The sequence below is a fragment of the Musca domestica genome, unplaced genomic scaffold (genome assembly GCF_030504385.1).
Source record: "Musca domestica strain aabys unplaced genomic scaffold, Musca_domestica.polishedcontigs.V.1.1 18, whole genome shotgun sequence".
Classification (NCBI taxonomy): Eukaryota; Metazoa; Arthropoda; class Insecta; order Diptera; family Muscidae; genus Musca; species Musca domestica.
In genome coordinates this window covers 13,887,858-13,906,187 of record NW_026712238.1, presented here as the reverse complement: position 1 = coordinate 13,906,187, position 18,330 = coordinate 13,887,858, and the positions used below count along the sequence as shown (strand labels likewise).

Genomic DNA, 18,330 nt, shown 5'->3' with positions numbered 1-18,330 from the left:
TTGAAAAATCGGATGTCAATTTGAATTTTTTGAGGAATTTGGCCTGTTGTGGGGGAGATACCAGAAGGAGTCAATCAACCAATTCCATTAAAGAATCAAGCCCATCTTCACACCAGACTTTATGTTGTTAGAATTATTGGTATATGCGAAATTTTTAAGACAATCGGATTTCTTTCAAATTTTACAAGAGTTACAATTATTTTAACCGTTTGTGGGGGAGGAACCAAAGGAGTGCTCCGATCTATTGGTGCATGCGAAATATTAAGACATTTCAACATTCCTTTCAAATTTTATAAGAGTTACGATTATTTAAAATTGTGATAGTTTGTGGGGGAGGTATCAGAATCGGTGGTCCCATATATCCCATCTTTATACCTGACCTCCTAAGGGTAGAAATATTGGTATGCGCGAAGTTTAAGATAATATGCAATTTCTAAATATACCAAATTCACATGAGACTTGATTTTGCTGGAAGAAATGTTATTATTGAAGGTTTGGATTACTTTTTAATTTTGGTGAATTTTGACCGTTTGATGGGGAGGTGCCGGAAAAATTACGCCGATTGAAGTTAATTACACGGTGCGACTTTTCAGTCAAGTAGGATTCAACCATCGCTTGATTTACATTTGTACCAGAAAAAGTGGACCTATATTGTCCTTCTTCGCACTCGATCTAAGGATAAAAAAACGAATTACCATTTTTTTACAAAACCGTTACTCCATTCGAGAGTTGCCGTGCACACCAACTAGTCAAACAGACCAGCAAAGACAGGGTGTTAAAATGTTTCCATAAGGCGCATGTTTTACAGCAGATATTGTTAAGCTGCCCTCAGACACACCAACAGTTGGCCCAACTTGTGACAAGTTGGTACAACTATTGGTGCGTCTGAGGGCTAGTTGTACAACTTTTTCGAAAGTTGGTTGAAGTTGGTTGGAAATATCAAAAATTTTTGATCATTTCGTAAGTTGGGCCAACTGTTGTTGCGTGCGAGGGCAAGTTGTACCAACTTCAGTGTTTTCTTCATTTATGTCTTGACTTTGGTGAAGCAGCACATACATAAGCTGAGCGCTGAGCGCAAGAAGAGAAACGAAAACAAAACATAATCATAAAACAAAACAAGAAAAAAACTAAAATAAAACATAAATAAAAATGAGTGATTGCGAATAGGAAGCGTCACATTTTTTTCTTTAGCTATTTCTTTCTCTGCAGTTGTCTTTCTTCTTCTTCCTCTAAAATTATATCAATTCCAAGTAGCGCAAGAGCTTTGTAAATGAAAAGTTGGTACAACAGTTGTATGAAAAGTTGGTACGTGCGAGGAGACCGACCAACTTTTTCATACCAACTGTTGGTGTGTCTGAGGGCAGCTTTATATACGGTCTGTAGCGATAAGGCTCAAGCAACACAAAAAACAAAAACAAAACAAACTGTTATAAAGAGGTAATACTCATCTGGTACGAATCCACAATATACCCTCAGGCGCGAATATAAAAATACAAGCATATGATGATATATATATTCTTCCTCATGAAATTTAAAGAATTATAAAAAAAAATGACCAGAAAATATTGTAGAACGCCAAAAAGTTTTCTCTCAAATGTTCCAAAGCCTTTCCCATAGACCACTAGAAGGTAATTTTTATGTAGGCCAAAGGGTATTATTTTTAAAGACTAAAAGATCTTCTCTAAAGTGACAGACCTTTTAGAAGATCAGAAAATCTCTATCGTAAAATATTAACAGGTCTAATTTTATAGGACCAGAAATCTACTTTCGAAAGATCACAACTTCTCCTTTTAGAAGACTTATAGAAGACAAAAGAGTCTTTTGAAGACCAGAAGGTCTTCCTTTGGGGAGACCAAGTAATATTCCTTAACGAGGCTAGAAGATCTTTTTTCAGAAGGCAATAAAGACTTATATTTATAAGAGTTGAAGGTTCTATTTAAGGGGACCAAAAGGTCATCTTTTTGAAGACCATAAGGTCTACTTTTAGAAGACTGGAAAGTCTTTTTCAGATGACCAACAGAAGATCTTCTAATATTCCTCTTAGAAGAACCAAAAGTCTTCTCACAAGGTCCTTCTCTTAGAATACCAGAAGGTCTTCTCATAAAAAACCCGATGGTCTTCTAATAGAAAAACCCAAGGCCTTCCCATAGACCCGAGGAAGGTCCTGTCATAAAATATCAAAAGGTGTTTTTTTTTTAGAAGACCACAAGGTCATCTAGAAGAACAGACGGTATTCTCAATACGGTTTTCTTTTAGAGGACCAGAAGTTTTATTTTATTTTATTTATTTATTTATTTTTATTTTTTTTTTTATTTATTTTTTTTTTTTTTTTTTTTTTGAATACCAGGAGGTGTTCTTTTCGGAGAGCGGAAGGTTTTCACATACAATATATGAATTCTGTTCATACAAGAAACGGAGGTTTTCTCATAAAAGACTAGAACATCCTCTTTAAAGAGAATTTTAATAGATGACCCGAATGTCTTCTCCTCTCAAAGGAGAATCGAAAGTCTTTTATAGAAGACCTCAAGGTTTTCTCAAAGAAGATTAGAAGGAAATTTCAATAACGATTCGAAGGCTTCTCAAAAGGCCAGAAAGTCTTCTTATAGAAGACCAGAACACTTCTAATAGTAGACCAGAAGGTCTCTTATAGAATACCAGTAGTAGGTGTTCTCAGTAGACCTTCGGGTCTTCTCAGAGAAAATCCGAGGGTATTCTCATAAAAGAAACGAAGGTCCCCTCATAAATGACTAGAATGTCCTCTTCTAATAGAAGTCCCGAAGGTCTACTCAAAAAAACCCGAAGGTCATCTCAAAGGAGATCTGTAGGTCTTTTTATAGAAAATCTGAAGATCTTCTCATAGAAGATTAGAAGGACATTTCAATTATGATTCGAAGGCTTCTCAGAAGGCCAGAAGGTCTACCCATAGAAGCCAAGAACACTTCTAATAGTAGACCAGAAGGTCTCTCTTGGAAGACCAGTAGTAGGTGTACTTATAGAAGCCCCAAAAGTCTTTTCATAGAAGACCCGAAGTTCTTCTAATAAAAGACCAGAAAGTCCAGATGGTCTTCTCATAGAAGACCAGAAGGTCTTATCATAGAAGACCAGAAGGTCTTATCATAGAAGACCAAGCGGTCTTTTCATATAAGACCAAGCGGTCTTTTCATATAAGACCAGAAGTCTTATTATAGAAACCAAAAGGTATTCTCTGAGTATATGCGACGAATTCTTGTGAAACTGCACAATGGGCTAAACATCCTTTCACAAATGGCCCAAAATTTTCCTAGAGATAACCAACGTTTTTTTTAGAAGACCATGGAGAAACCCTTGTCTTCATGTAAAATCAGAGAAACCCCAGAAGATCAGTCAGAAGTGCAAGAGGTTTTCTCATGAAAGGTCAAAAAGTATTCTCATGGAATTCTAAAAGGTATTCTAATACAGAGTTAAAAAAAAAACTCATAGAGGACTACAAAGTGTTCTTATAGAAGGCCAATAGGTTTTCTTTTAAAAGCCAAAAAGTCTTCTCATTCGAGGCCTAAAGATCTTTTTATAGAATTAAAAAAGTCTCCTCATAAAAGGCCAAAAAATCTTCTTATAGATCGCCAAATGTCCCATAGAAGGCCCATATGTCTTCCCCTAAAAGACCAAACGGGTTATTTTTAAGACCAGAAGTCCCCTCCTAGAAGACCGGAAGATCTACTCATAAAAGACCAGAAGGTTTTCTCATAGAAGGTCTTCTCATCTCATAGTGTCGGCTTAAAAAAATGAAAATTTTTTGAACAGACACAAAAAATAGACCCCTAGAACCAAATGATGTATGAACACATTTCACCTCCACTGTGTTCACAGAGCAAAGAATTACCTTTAATAAAAAAAAACACTTGAATCATTTTTTTATCAACGCAAGAAGAGACTTCTCACGTGTTCTTTTTTGAAGAGATATTTCTAAGTGAGAATGTGGGAATTCCAGCAAAAAATAATTACTTTTGAAGGTTCCAACCGATTTGGTTACTTATATTTGTCATAAAAATATTTCGCATCTTGACTGTATAAATGACCAGCCTCCATGTTTTCTTATCGTGGTATAGTCTAATAATTTAACATACATACACACATACATATGAATAAGATTTCTAAATGTTATCTTCACCAATTAACCCTACCTCAATGAAGGCGGTAGATTAACAGATGGCTATTGAAATAATGTTAGATATTTTGATTGCTACTGTTTTCACCACTACTGCCGACCTCAACGCTCTCTTGTTGACAATAGCTATTGAGAACGCTATACTAACGCCTATTGATTGACTTTGAATTGGATTGCGACACAGCAAACCAACTGCCATCATCAACAACTCAATTCAGTTTGTTTCTACTCTGAGAACCATTCACAAATAAGTGCGGAAAATTTTGTAATCGATTCGAATGCTGAATAGAAAAAACGTGTTGTCATAAAACAATAGTAATAACAATAAAATAACAATTAAATAAATAATATAATAGTAATAAAATATGTGTTAATCTTTTTTTTAATATTTTTAAATAATATAACAAATATTCGAGGTGATAAAAAAAACTGCGTTGATAGTTAGGAAATTATTTTTTTTTATTTTTTTCTGTTCTTTATTTATTGCTATTAGTTTTTTTGTCACATACATACATTTTAATATAGTTAACAAAACAATTGAAAATGCATTTAGACATTCTACTTACACGTGATATAATAAATAATCTAAAATAGTTCCGATAATGAAAGAGAAAAAAAATATTATTTCAAGACCAACCTATAAAAACTTACAACTAAGGTCAGATTCTGCAGGAATCCACCATAATACAATAAATAAAAATACTCAATAAGTACAAATGAATCTGTCAGTTCTGTCGAAATTATATATCGGAATACCGGGTGAGATGAAAAAACTGCAACCAAATTCAGACTGCTGTCATTTTTAAGCCCCTCCTCCGACAGCTGTTACATTTATTCCAGTGACAGCTCATTATATTATTTACAAGCGAACAAAACGCATTTTGGTGAGAATTTTCTCGGAAAAAAGTTATTCGCCATGGAATTCAAGCGTGATTGTGTGATTTCTTTATATCTGGCTGAAAAACCACAAGTGGCTATCGTTAGAGCAGTCCAGCATTTAAATGTGAATAAATCCTTTGTGTCTCGTACCATCGCTCGTTACCGTAATACTGGTACCGTAGCCCATTGGAAGAAAACAGCAACATCAGCAAGGTTCGAAACGTAAAGAAGCGACTTGATCGAAAAACGCGTCGCAGTGGTCGAAAAATGGCTCGTGAGCTGAACATATCACAATATTTCATACGGCAAATATTGAAAAAAGAGCTCGGGGTATAGCCATTGAAATTCCAAAAAGTGCAAGAACTTACACAGCAGCCGAAAGAAAATAGACTCAAAAGAGTTGCTTCGCTTGGGCGAAAGTGGTGAACTGCCGAATTTGGTTTTCTCCGATGAGAAAACATTCGTTGTCCAACAGTTTGTAAACAAACAAAATGATCGTGTTTACTTGCCAAAGAGGTCAGCTGGCAATGTGCACCTTCGGTTAGCCACCATGACACAAGCGCCAGCCGCTCCCCGCTCGTATTAATCAAACGTGACATCAGAATAAATGCCGAATATTATCGGGAAATTTTCTGGAGGGTGTATTAAAGCCTTGGGCACGCAAACATTTTGGCCGCAGACCTTGGCACTCAGCACGCGCCACCTAAGAATAGTTTCAAAATGAGGTTCCTCGCTTCATTTCTGGCGCACAATGGCCACCAAAATCTCAAAAATCGGATACCAATCCGTTGAACTATTGTGTCTGGAGTATTTTGGAAAGCAAGGTTGGCACTAAAAAATACCAAAGTGTCGATCACCCCAAGCAAGCGCTTCGCCGAGAATGGGCCAAAATACCGCAGAGCAACATTCGAGCAGCGTGTGATGGTTTCATTGGCCGTTTGAAAGCCATAATTCGTACTAAAGGTGACAAATTCGAACAAATGTACCTTTATTCTAAAATTTCAAGCTATTTCCGACATTTTTTGCTTTCATTCAATTAAATTTAAAAAAAAATGTAAAAATTATGGCGTTTGACTTTGTTGCAGTTTTTTTTTTATCTCACCTCGCATAAATCGCAATACAATTGTTTTGAATAAAATCCATTACTTTTTCAAAATGTTGGTCCTCTTTGGGAAGATACCAGAAATATTTTCGTACAAAACTTTCTAAGCCAAGATAGAGCAATTAAAATGGTCACCATAATTTGCGGTAAAATAACTCAGAACATCTTCAGACAAAAACCAAGGGAACTGAAGAGGATTGGTGGCTCTTTCCGAAAAAAATGCATTCCCTCTATTACCACCTGGTAAATACTACAATCTTTCACCGCTAATAAATTTTTTTTTTATAAGCCTAACTATTTTACAATAAATAAATTAAATGTTGACCCCTTGTGGGTGGGGTACCAATAGAGGTTCGCAGATATATATCAACTTCACAGCAGGTCTTGTGTTTGGATGTGAAATTTGAAGAGAGTTGGATGCTTATTTCCTTTCATTGAGAGTTTTGTTTTTCATAATCTTGAACTATATGTGAGGGGGGTACCAGAAGAAATTGTGCGATCTCTACCGTCTTTATAACATATCTTGTGTTGAAGGAATTATTGAGATGTACCAATTCTTAATGGAATCGAATGTTAATTTCGCGTTTTATGATCTTCATGGATATTCAAAATGTTAACCCTTTGTGGGGGAGGTACCAGAAGGTGTAATCCGATATATTCCATATTTACACCAGATCTTGTGTTAGTGGAATAATTGCGATGTGTGAGGTTTGAAAAACTTATTTCCCATTATTAGGACTTTTGTTATTACAAATTTGATCCCTCTGGGGGGAGGGGGGAGGTACTAGAAGGAGTAGATCGATATATCTCATCTTCACGCCATATCTTGTGTTAATAGAAATATTGGGATGTGTGGAATTTAAAGAGAGTCATATGCTTATTTAAAATTTTATGAGAGAAATAATTATTCCAAATTTTAACCCGTTGTGGGGGAATTATCTGCAGGAATGGTCCGAGAGCTACCCTATTTTTTACAGATCTTTTGTTGATGAAAATATTGAGATCTACCAACTTTGAATGGAATCGGATGTTAATTTCGGATTTTATGCTTGTTCTTGTTATTGAAAATTTGGCCCTTTGTGGGGGAGGTACCAGAATCAGTGCACCGATATATTCCATCCTTACAGCAAATCTTGTTTTTGTAGAAATAATAGGATGTGCGTAATTTGAAGAGAACCGGATGCTTATTTCGGATTTTATGCTTGTTCTTGTTATTGAAAATGTTGACCATTTGTGGGGGAGGTACCAGAAGAAATGGTCCGATCTCTAGCATCTTTATAACAGATCTTGTGTTGATGGAAACATTGAGATGTGCCAAGGCACATTATCAATTTCGCATTTTATGAGCTTCATGGATATTCCAAATTTCGACCATTTTGTGGAGAAGGTACCAGAAGGAGTGGACCGATATATCCCATCCTCAAACCAGACCTTGGGTTAATAAAAACATTGTGATGTGTGAAATTTGAAGATAATCGGACGCTTACATCACATTTTATAAGAGTTGTAATTATTGAAAAGGTTCACCCTTTGTGGGGGAGGCTCTTCATGGAGTAGACCGATATTATCCATTTTTGCGCCTGACCTAGTAGTAGACTTCGCAAAGTAAGAGCAAAATCGGATAATTCTTTCTCTTTCTGTGCAGTAAATTATTTTCTTCGAAAATTTTGTCATTTTGTGGAGGAGGTACCAGAAGGAGTGAACCGATATTACCCATCTCCGAACTCGATCTAAGTTTGACAACAATATTACGATATACCAAGTTTGGATCAAATCGGTGAGCTATCGTGCGCACCAGCCAGACGGACGGACGGACGGACATCGCTAGATCGACTCCAAATGTCCTGAAATGGATTTGATCCAAAGAGACCTAGGATTTAAAGCCGTTATTTCTATGAGGCACGTTTTGGTCGTATCAAATGATATATACCCTCTCTAGCCATATGGCTGAGGGTATAAAAATAAAAATTTGGAAGACGGGCTGTTTAGGCTGTTTTTTGATAAAAAAAAAAAAACTTTCAAAACTCCGATAAACGTGACTTCTATGGATTTTTCGTTATTATTGAAAATAATTTTGTAGCACAGTGTTATTATTGGCCCTTGCTGACAGTTTGAAAATTAGCTATTTTTCAAGAATTTATGCTGAGAAGGTCCAAAGAACGGGAATAAATCGAAATAATAGCCCTAAATCCATCGAGTAAGGGACTTGCGAATTTGCATAAAATTTGGCATCGTGGAGAGCTCGACAAGTAGGCTTACGTTGTTACCATATTCATACTCATATTTCATGGTGGTCGTCGGTAATTTATTTATCTCAAATGATTGCCTTCAAAAAGTTGACTTTTCGCCTCGAATACTTTCGTCTATAATATTTACCATTGACTGCTATAATTTTCACCCTCGCTGCCATCAACAAGTAGCTGCTCTCTTCTTGACAAAATGGAAATGATTGAGAACGATATGGCACAGCTCATATTGATTAAATAGCTATCGCGTTGATGAGATACAACAAAACAAACCGGCATCCCCCGACAAAAATCACTTCAGTTCGTGTCAACGCTCAGAACAGGGCGCAAATAATTGCGGAGAAATTGTGCCAAATTGAGAATCACAAAAAAAAATATAAATTCAAAACGAAAAACGCGTTACAAAAATATAACAACAACAACAATAATAAATAATATATCTTAATCGGTAATAATAATAACAAAAAAAAAACAGAATAAAAAACTATTAATTGTTTTTACAAATATTTGACGTCACAATTTCAAGAGTGGGTTGATAATAAGTTAATGTATTTCCATTGTTTAATTATTATACGATTTTCTGTTATAAATAAATTTGTTGCTATTTTTGTGGTGGGGACTTTTTTTCGGCGGGGGTGGTGGTGGTTGCATAAATTGTGTAATTAAATTTAAATACTGTTCGGAAAAAAATTAACTCAGGAGACAATTTAACGTTCCGCATATTTCACCATATCTGTGGCGGTAGATAATATCCGAGCAATTGTGAAATCATTATTTACCCCCTTTCCGTCGTCAACCGCCGCCACCTTGTGAAGGTGGGATTGTGTTGTGCGGCTGAAGAGTTAATGATAAATCGAAATATGGTTCCCAGACAGCAATTCAGTTTTAGTGATCGGGAGATAACAAATTTGTTGCAAATTTGAAGATCTATTAAAAAATGATAAATCCTTTTTGATTTGAATTTGGCGCTATAACACCTTAGCGGGTCTTAATAAATACAGGGTGAGATAAAAAACTACAACCAAATTCAGACTGCTGTCATTTGTAAGCCCCTCCTCCGACAGCTGTTAAAATTATTCCAGTGACAGCTCATTATATTGTTTTAAAGCGTACAAGAGCATTTTGGTGAGAATTTTCCAGGAAAAAAATTATTCGTGATGGAATTCAAGAGTGATAGTGTGATTCCTTTATATTTGGCTGGAAAACCACAAGTGGCTATCGTTAGAGCACTCCAGCATTTAAATGTGAATAAATCTTTTGTGTCTCGTATCGTGATACTGGTAGCGTAGCCTGACGTCAAGGAAGTGGACGGAAGAAAACGGAAAACAGCAACATCACAAGAAATGGTTCGAAAAGTAAAGAAGCGACTTCGTCGAAACCCGCGTCGCGGTGGCCGAAAAATAGCTCGACCTGAACATATCGCAATACTCCGTTCGACAAATATTGAAAAATGAGCTCGGGGTAAAGCCATTGAATTTCCAAAAAGTGCAAGAACTTACACCGCAACAGAAAAAAAATAGACTCAAAAGAGCTAAAGAATTACTTCGTTTGACAAAAAGTGGTGAACTGCTGAATTTGGATTTGTCCGATGAGAAAACATTCGTTGTCCGGCAGTTAGTAAACAAACAAAATGATCGTGTTTACATGCCAAAGAGGTCAGCTGACAAATGTGCACTATCGTGTAGATGGTGTAGGCCGTCATAACAGCCGATGATCGCTCTCCGCTCGTTTTAATCGACCGTGAGATCAGAATAAATGCCGGATATTATTGCGAAAATATTCTGGAGGGTGTATTAAAGCCTTGGGCACACAAATATTTTGGTCGCCGAATGTCCAAGGTCTGCGACCAACAGGACTCGCACTCAGCACGCGCGCCACCCAAGAATTGTTACAAAATGAGGTCCCTTGCTTGATTTCCAGCGCCCAATGGCCACCAAAATATCAGTATACCAATCCGCTGGACTATTGTGTCTGGAGTATTATGGAAAGCAAGGTTGGCACTAAAAAATACCAAAGTGTCGATCACCTCAAGTAAGCGCTTCGCCGGGAAAGGGCCAAAATACCAAAGACGGTTTCATTCGACCGGGCCGAACTTTTGATACACTCCACCATTTCGAAGGAAGTTGAAAATTCTCAAAAAAAAAATCCAAAAACTACGACTTAAATGAAAACCGTTACATGGGGACTATACGAAGACGTGGACCTATATACGAATTTTTTGTCATAGGCTGTAGTTCAAATACGAAATTTATTACAATTACGGTGAATAATGTCTCAAAAATCATGACAATACGGAGTTTCGGGAGGTACCGAAGACGTGGACCAGCATAGACAATTTTCTGTCTTAGGTTGTAGTACCCATTGGGATCTTCCAATAGGAAATTTGAAACAATTCCGGTGAATAATGTTGTTGAAACCATCAAAATACCAAATATCGCGAGGTATGGTTATATGGAGGCTATACGAAGAATTGGACCTGCATACAAAAATTTTTGGCATAGGCTGTAGTACTCATTAGGAACTTCCAGTACGAAATTTGAAACGATTCCGGTGCATAATGTTGCTAATATCGTCAAACTACCGAGTATCGGGAGGTACCGTTATATCGGAGCTGTGAGAAGACTTGGACCTGCATAGACAATTTTCTGTCACAGGCTGTAGCATCCAATTCGAACTTCAAATACGACATCCCAACAATTTCGGTGGGTATTGAACCTAAACTCGTCAACAAACCGAATATAGGGAAGTACTGATATATGGGGCCTATACGAAGAACTGGACCTGCATAGACAATTTTCTGTCACAGACTGTAGTTCCCATCACGAACTCTAAATACGTAATTTGAAACATTTCCGGTGAATAATGAAGCTAAGATCATCAAAATACCGAATATTGGGAGGTACCGTTATATTGGGGCTTTACGAAGACGTGAACCTGCGCAGGCAATTTGCTGTCATAGACTGTAGTATCTACTACGAACTTCAAATACCAAACTTAAATCAATTCCAGTTAATAATGTCGCTAAAATCACCAAAATACCTGATGTCGGGAGGTACCATTATATGGGGGCTAAACGAATACATAGACCTGCACAGATAATTTTCTGTCTTAGGCGGTAGTATCCATTTCAAACTTCAAATACCAAATTTGAAACAATTCCGGTGAATAATATCGCTAAAATCGTCAAAATACCGGAAATCGGGAGGTGCAGTTATATGGGGGCTATACGAAAACGTGGACCGACATTTAGGAACTTAGCCTGCCTACTGGAAAACTATGCATGTATGCAAAATTTTAGCCTTCTATCTCAATTCGTTCGAAAGATAGCGTGATTACAACAGATAGACAGATGGACAAGCAGACAGACGGACATCGCTAGATCGTCTTAGTATTTTATGCTGATCCAGAATATATATACTTTGTAGGGTCTATTATGAATATTTCGAGGAGTTACAAATGGAATGACAAAGTTAATATACCCTCCATAGAATGGTGGAGAGTATCAAAAATGTAAAAATTATGACGTTTGACTTTGTTGCAGTTTTTTATCTCACCCTGTATAGTATTAATAAAAACCAAATTTTAATTCTCAAGTATGTTGACTTTTCAGGGACGGGAAACTTTTTCCCGTTCTCGTGTTATCAGCTAAACATAAAAAACAATAAATCCAAAAGATAATATCTTTATGGCAGGCGGCTGGAAACAAGCCACAAATCTTTATCTTTTGAGATTCATTTAGACAATAAATATAATATTAACCGCTCCCATCCATATAGTGTAAAAAATTTGGAAATATAAAAAAAATTATTGCCTTCTATGGCATAACAATTATCTACGAAGCTCTTCACGTTACATTCAAGTGTTCAATTTAATGAAAGTGCTATTGTTCGCTGTTTTACAGAATAACCCAATGCCAATGCCCAATAAAAATGGCCGAAGATAAATCTAAATTGAATGTAACCAACAATAACAACAACAACAACACATCAGTTATCTACAAACAGACAACAAAACCGAATAAATCAAAACATCGAGATAAAAGTGATTTAGGACCAAATTTTGTGGCGCCCGATGGCGGTTGGGGCTGGGTGGTTTGCATCGCTACTGGTTTAAGTAATGTAAGTATTAATATGTTAATATAAAAATTATGAAAAAATATATAACCTCATCATACCAAAAGAAGTAAATACCTATATTTCAGCTTGACACCAGAATCTTAATATCACATTTTATACCCTCAGCCACATGGCTACAGAGGGTATATATGATTTTATACGGCCAAAATGTGCCTCATCGAAATAACGGTTTTAGACCCTAGGTCTCTTTGGACCAAATCCGTTTCAGGACATTTGGAGTCGATCTAACGATGTTCGTTCGTCTGTCTGTCTGGCTGGTGCACACGATAACTTTCGAATTGAGTATCCGTATTGGTACATCGTAATATTATTATCAAACTTAGATCAAGTTCGGAGATGGGCAATATCGATCCACTCCTTCTACCACCTCCCCCACAAAAGGTCGACATTTCCAAAAGAATATATTTTGCTGCAAAAAAGAAAAATTATTATCGAATTTTGCTCGAACTTTTCAAATCCTAATATTTGTATCAGTGCTACGACAGGTGGAAAAATGGACAATATCGGTCCACTCCATCAATTACCGCCACAGCAAAGGGTAAACATTTTGAATAATTATAACTCTTATAAAATGTGATATAAGAGTCCAATTGTCTCCAAATTACACACATCACAATAGTTTTATTAACCCAAGGTCTGGTGTGAAGATGGTATATATTGGTCCACTGCTTCTGGTACCTTGCCCACAAAAGGATCAAAATTTTGATTACCATGTAGCTCATAAAAGGCGAAATTTACATCCGATTCCATTCACACTTGACATATCTCAATATCTCCATTAACATAAGATCTGTTACCACTCCTTCTGGTACCTTCCCCAACAAAGGGTCAAAGTTTTGAATAACCAAAACGATCATAAAATCCGAAATAAGCGCTCGGTTCTCTTCATATTTCACACATTCCATTATTTTTACTGACACAAGATCTGCTGTGAATAGGGTCGGTTCACTCCATATGGTACCTCCTCGTAAAGAGTCAAAATTTTGAATATACATTAAGCTCATAAAACGCGAAATTAACATCCGATTCCATTCACACTTGGCACATCTCAATATTTCTATCAACACAAGATCAGTTATAAGGATGGTAGAGATCAGAAAATTCCTTCCGTTACCTCCAAAGGGTCAAAATTTGGAATAATCAAAACGATAATAAAAATCCGAAATAAGCACCCGATTCTCTTCATATTTCACACTCCCCATTATTTGTTCTAACACAAGATCTACTGTGAAGATGGGATGTATAGGCTCCCAAGGTCTGGTGTGAATATGGAATGTATAGGTTCACACCTTCTGGTACCTCCCCAACAAAGAGTCATCCTTTTGAATATCAACGGTGCTCATAAAACGCGAAATTAACATCTGATTCCATTCAAACTTGGCAAAATTCAATATTTCCATGAACACAAGATCTGGTGTCAAGATGGAATGTATCGGACCACACCTTCTGGTACCTCCCCCACAATTGGTCAAAATTTTGAATAATTATATGTCTTACAAAATGAGAAGTAAGCATTCGACCTTCTTAAAATTTCTACTAACACAAGATATGATGTGAAGATGATAGATAACGGCCTACCACATGTGGTACCTCCTTTTTAAACCAACACAATTTTTAATACCTAAATCTTTCATAACTTGCGAAACAAGTCAGCGATTCCATTCAAACCTGGTAAATCTTAATATTTTCCTCACTACATCCCTCCTCCCCCACAAAAAGATAAAATTTTCATTTCCCATAATTCGCATAAAATTGAAAATAAATGTTCGATTTTCTTTGCATTTCGCAGGTCTCAATATTTTTATTAGCATACACAGTGATTATCTTACCGAATTTCGGAATTCCAGCTATACCACTAGACTCTTTTAGGTGTAGATATCCAAAACATTGCCTAAATCCTTAGCTCTTCTACACTGGGCTCTTATATCAAAATCCATACTTCCCCCTTATTATACCCTCCACCCATAGTGTGGAGGGTATATTAAGTTTGTCATTCCGTTTGTAACACCGCGATCTGTTCATTTTAGACCCAAGAAATAAATATATTTTCTTGATCAGCATAAAATTCTATGTCGATTTAGCGATGTCCGTCCGTCTGTGGAAATCACTCTAGCTTCCGAACGAAATGAATTAGGTAGATAAAATTTTATTCAAATATATTATGTCTGCAGGACTTTTGGTATTGAAAATGAGACATGTAGGTTAACGTTTTGGTATAGCCCCCATATAATGGGGATTTTATTTCATGGAAAATTGCCAAATTCGTTCCAAATGCCGAGGTATAGTCTAAATTCTACACAACCATAGAGACCTGTACGCCAAAACACCTAATTCCAGCTCTGCATGCACACTCTATATGGACTTTAGTACCAGTTAGTACTTTTCGTACACGTTACAGCACGACGCACATAAATCTAAAATTCACAAATCTTCCTCTTTTCCTACTCTTTATCCAAAATTTAGCACCATTTGGTACGTTTCGTACCCAATACCGATTGGTATTCTTAAGAACTCATTTCCAAGATCACCTCCTCATATCAACCCTATTTTCAAAACTAAATTCAGATACGAAAGGTCGGTATTTTAGCTCCAAACGTTTACATAGTACCATATGGTACCAAATGTGGCACTTTTAGTACACTTACAGTTTCCAATAAAGCTTTAATACATCTATTCTCCACCGCATCAGAGGCCATCATTTCAAATTTCAGATTCATGGTTTTCCCAATTTTTGTACCTCCACACCAACATTGACCCACATGAACAATTTCAAGATTCTGGCTTTGTCTTTTTGAGTTGATCAATCAGTTAGTCAATCACTGATATATTTTCTAAATACATGTCGCAAAGTTTATTTACTAAAACAGCTGTAACTCATTAAACAACCGACCAATCCATCAATTATGCATATAAACCCTAATATTGATGTCACCCTCCATATCCAGTTGGCGAAAACAAAATCGGTTCACGCATTCCAGAGAACATCAATGACAAACACAATGCACCTCATTTTTATATAAAAGATTATTTATTAATTTAATTCAATTATTTTTTACCAGTTATCGCTATTCCCGCCACATCAGCAGTATGGCCTTATTTATCGCCAACGATTGGAGAACTTCGGTTTTGATGTCAAAGAAATCACGACAATAATTAATTCAGAATTTGCCATATCTTCGCTAGTGGGTCTCATAAATGGAGCCATGTTCCGGAGATTTTCCTTTCGACAGGTGGCCATGCTGGGAACTTTAATGGCATTCACCGGGATCTTTTTCTCGGCATTCTGTGAGAATTTCCTCGAGTATTTTGTGTGTTTCTCGGCGATTTATGGTGAGTGGATTAGAATCATTTATCTGAAATATTAAAAACATTTATGTGTTCTCTCGTAGGCTTTGGTCTGGGTTTAAGTAAATCTGCCAACTCATTGGCTGTCAATACATATTTCAAAAATCGACGAAGAAGAGCCACGGGATTTGCCCTGACCATCACGGGTTTGGGGTCCGTTGTCTTTCCTCAAATTGCCATCCTATTGCTGTCGCATTATGGGGCTCAGGGTTCGATTCTGATATTTGCAGCCTTGATGCTTAATGCATTTATGTGTTCGCTAACGCTGCAGCCGGTTTTATGGCATTCAACCACAAAGACTGCTGAAGAAGAGACGATAGAAGATACCAACACCTCCGGCAAAGAGAATATCAACTTCAAATGTAAATATTGCCAAAACAAGGAGAGAGAAAAAGACATGGAATTGGATATGGGAGAATATGAGATAACCGAGCCATGTGGCACCCCTCTCATAGCCCGTTCCAATGATGGTTGGTTTGGCTCCAAATTGTCTTTAAATAAAGAGGCGCGCTACTATCGCACTCGACAAATAAGTGAAAGTGGAGGAGGCTATGGCGTGGAAGAAAATCGAGAGAAATGCTTTCCCAAAATTGCCAGTAAGGCAAGTATTTATTCCAAAGCTGATAGGGAATTCCTTACCAGCTGTACCTGTGCCGAGGAGAAATTGTTGCTGGAGAAAAACTTGCAGAATACCCAAAAGGTACAGGAGGCAAAGCAACCACATCCAAAGTCGAAGGATCAGGAAAATGAAAAAGAAGATGCTGAAAGAGAACGTCTTTCCTTATGCCAGAAGATTGTGCTATTTTTCGATTTGGATCTCCTGCGAGACTTCACCTTTGTCAATTTGGCAGTCGGCATGGCCATAATGATGTTTGGCGAAATAAATTTTTCCGTTCTCACGCCGTTCATTTTAAATAGTTTCGGCTACAATGACCGGCAAATATCACTGGCCATGTCACTGCTGAGTGGCATGGATATAATTGTGCGATTCTTTGGACCTTTCGCCTTGGAAAAGGTGAAACTATCGAACAGTGTTCTCTTCGCCATCGGCATTTTAATTGTCATGATTGGCCGTTTATTGGTTACGCTCACCAATTCGTTTGAAGTCGTCTTGATGCTATTCGTGGTAATTGGTTTTGGCAAAGGATTTCGAATGCTCTTTGCACCGCTCATCGTTCCCAGTTATGTGCCATTGAATCGTTTGCCAGCCGCATCGGGATTGCAGTTGATTATCACATCGATTACCTCATTTACATTGGGTCCCTTGTTGGGTAAGTTTGATCGGATTGTTTGGAATTTCTTTTAAATATTTATTTGGTATTTTTCTCTTTTTCAGGATCCATTACCGATAAATTTGGCTATGCAGTGACTATTCATTGCATGAATGCCCTGACCTGTTTGATGCTATTATTTTGGTTACTGGAGTATTTGATTAGGAGTAGAAGATCGAATATGAAAATAAATAGATAATAAATAAAAAAATCAGAGTTTTTTTTAACCAAGGGACCCGGTCCCCTCCGAAATGGAGAATTATTAGAAATTTCATTTTACCCGAGAACGCACATTTTCTTCTGTTTTTTACCCTCCGCCATACAATGGAGGGTACACTAAATTTGCAATTCCATTTGCAACAACTAGCAATATTCCTTGGAGACCCCAAAAAGGATACACAAGGAGGAGATAAAAAAAACTGCAACCAATTTCAGACTGCTGTCATTTCTAAGCCACTCGCCCGACAGCTGTTAAAATTATTCCAGTGGCAGCTCATGATATTGTTTACAAGCGTACAAAAGCATTTTGCTGAGAATTTTCCAGAAAAGAAGTTATTCGTGATGGAATTCAATCGTGATAGTGTGATTTCTTTATATTTGGCTGGAAAACCACAAGTGGCTATCGTTAGAGCACTCCAGCATTTAAATGTGAATAAATCTTTTGTGTCTTGTACCATCGCTCGTTAACGTGATACTGGTAGCGTAAATCGACATCAAGAAATGGTTCGAAAAGTAAAGAAGCGACCTGATCGAAGCCCGCGTCGCAATGGCCGAAAAATTGCTCGTGAGCTGAACACATCGCAAAATTCCATTCGGCAAATATTGAAAAATGAGCTCGGGGTAAAGCCATTGAAATTCCAAAAAGTACAAGAACTTACACCGCAACAGAAAGAAAAATAGAGCTAAAGAGTTCCTTTGGACGGAAGTGGTGAACTGCCGAATTTGATCTCCTCCGATGAGAAAACATTCGTTGTTCGTGTTTACTTGCCAAAGAGGTCAGCTGAAAAATGTGCACCTTCGGTTGGCCACCAGAACTCAAGCGTCGGCTATGGTGATGGTGTGGGCCGCCATAACAGCAGATGGTCGCTCTCCGCTCGTATTAATCGACCGTGGCATCAGAATAAATTCTGAATATTATCGCGAAAATTTTCTGGAGGGTGTATTAAAGCCTTTGGCACGCAAACCTTGGACATTCCACGCGCACGCA

The 18,330-nt window shown here is 37.2% G+C and overlaps 1 protein-coding gene across 3 annotated transcripts; it reads left to right on the top strand.

The window, feature by feature from the left end:
- The first annotated feature begins 4,374 nt into the window (after positions 1-4,374).
- On the top strand, positions 4,375-17,337 carry LOC101892544 (uncharacterized). 3 transcript variants are annotated; one of them, XM_020034647.2, is made up of 5 exons: positions 4,375-4,459; positions 12,273-12,489; positions 15,567-15,837; positions 15,897-17,123; positions 17,189-17,337. In XM_020034647.2, the coding sequence occupies exons 2-5, from the start codon at positions 12,301-12,303 to the stop codon at positions 17,320-17,322; spliced, it is 1,821 nt and encodes a 606-aa protein (XP_019890206.1). In that variant the 5' UTR covers positions 4,375-4,459; positions 12,273-12,300; the 3' UTR covers positions 17,323-17,337. The 3 variants fall into 3 exon arrangements, with proteins under 3 accessions (XP_019890206.1, XP_019890205.1, XP_058976944.1); XM_020034646.2 differs by lacking the exon at positions 4,375-4,459 and adding an exon at positions 8,638-8,819; XM_059120961.1 differs by lacking the exon at positions 4,375-4,459 and adding an exon at positions 8,820-8,898.
- Positions 17,338-18,330: the final 993 nt, after the last annotated feature.

Bases quoted from the DNA above. Each gene is read 5' to 3' on its own strand.
- LOC101892544 (XM_020034647.2), top strand. From the start codon at position 12,301: ATGGCCGAAGATAAATCTAAATTGAATGTAACCAACAATAACAACAAC. The intron at 15,838-15,896 runs GTGAGTGGATTA...GTTCTCTCGTAG, and splicing joins GTGTTTCTCGGCGATTTATG to GCTTTGGTCTGGGTTTAAGT. The intron at 17,124-17,188 runs GTAAGTTTGATC...TCTCTTTTTCAG, and splicing joins TACATTGGGTCCCTTGTTGG to GATCCATTACCGATAAATTT.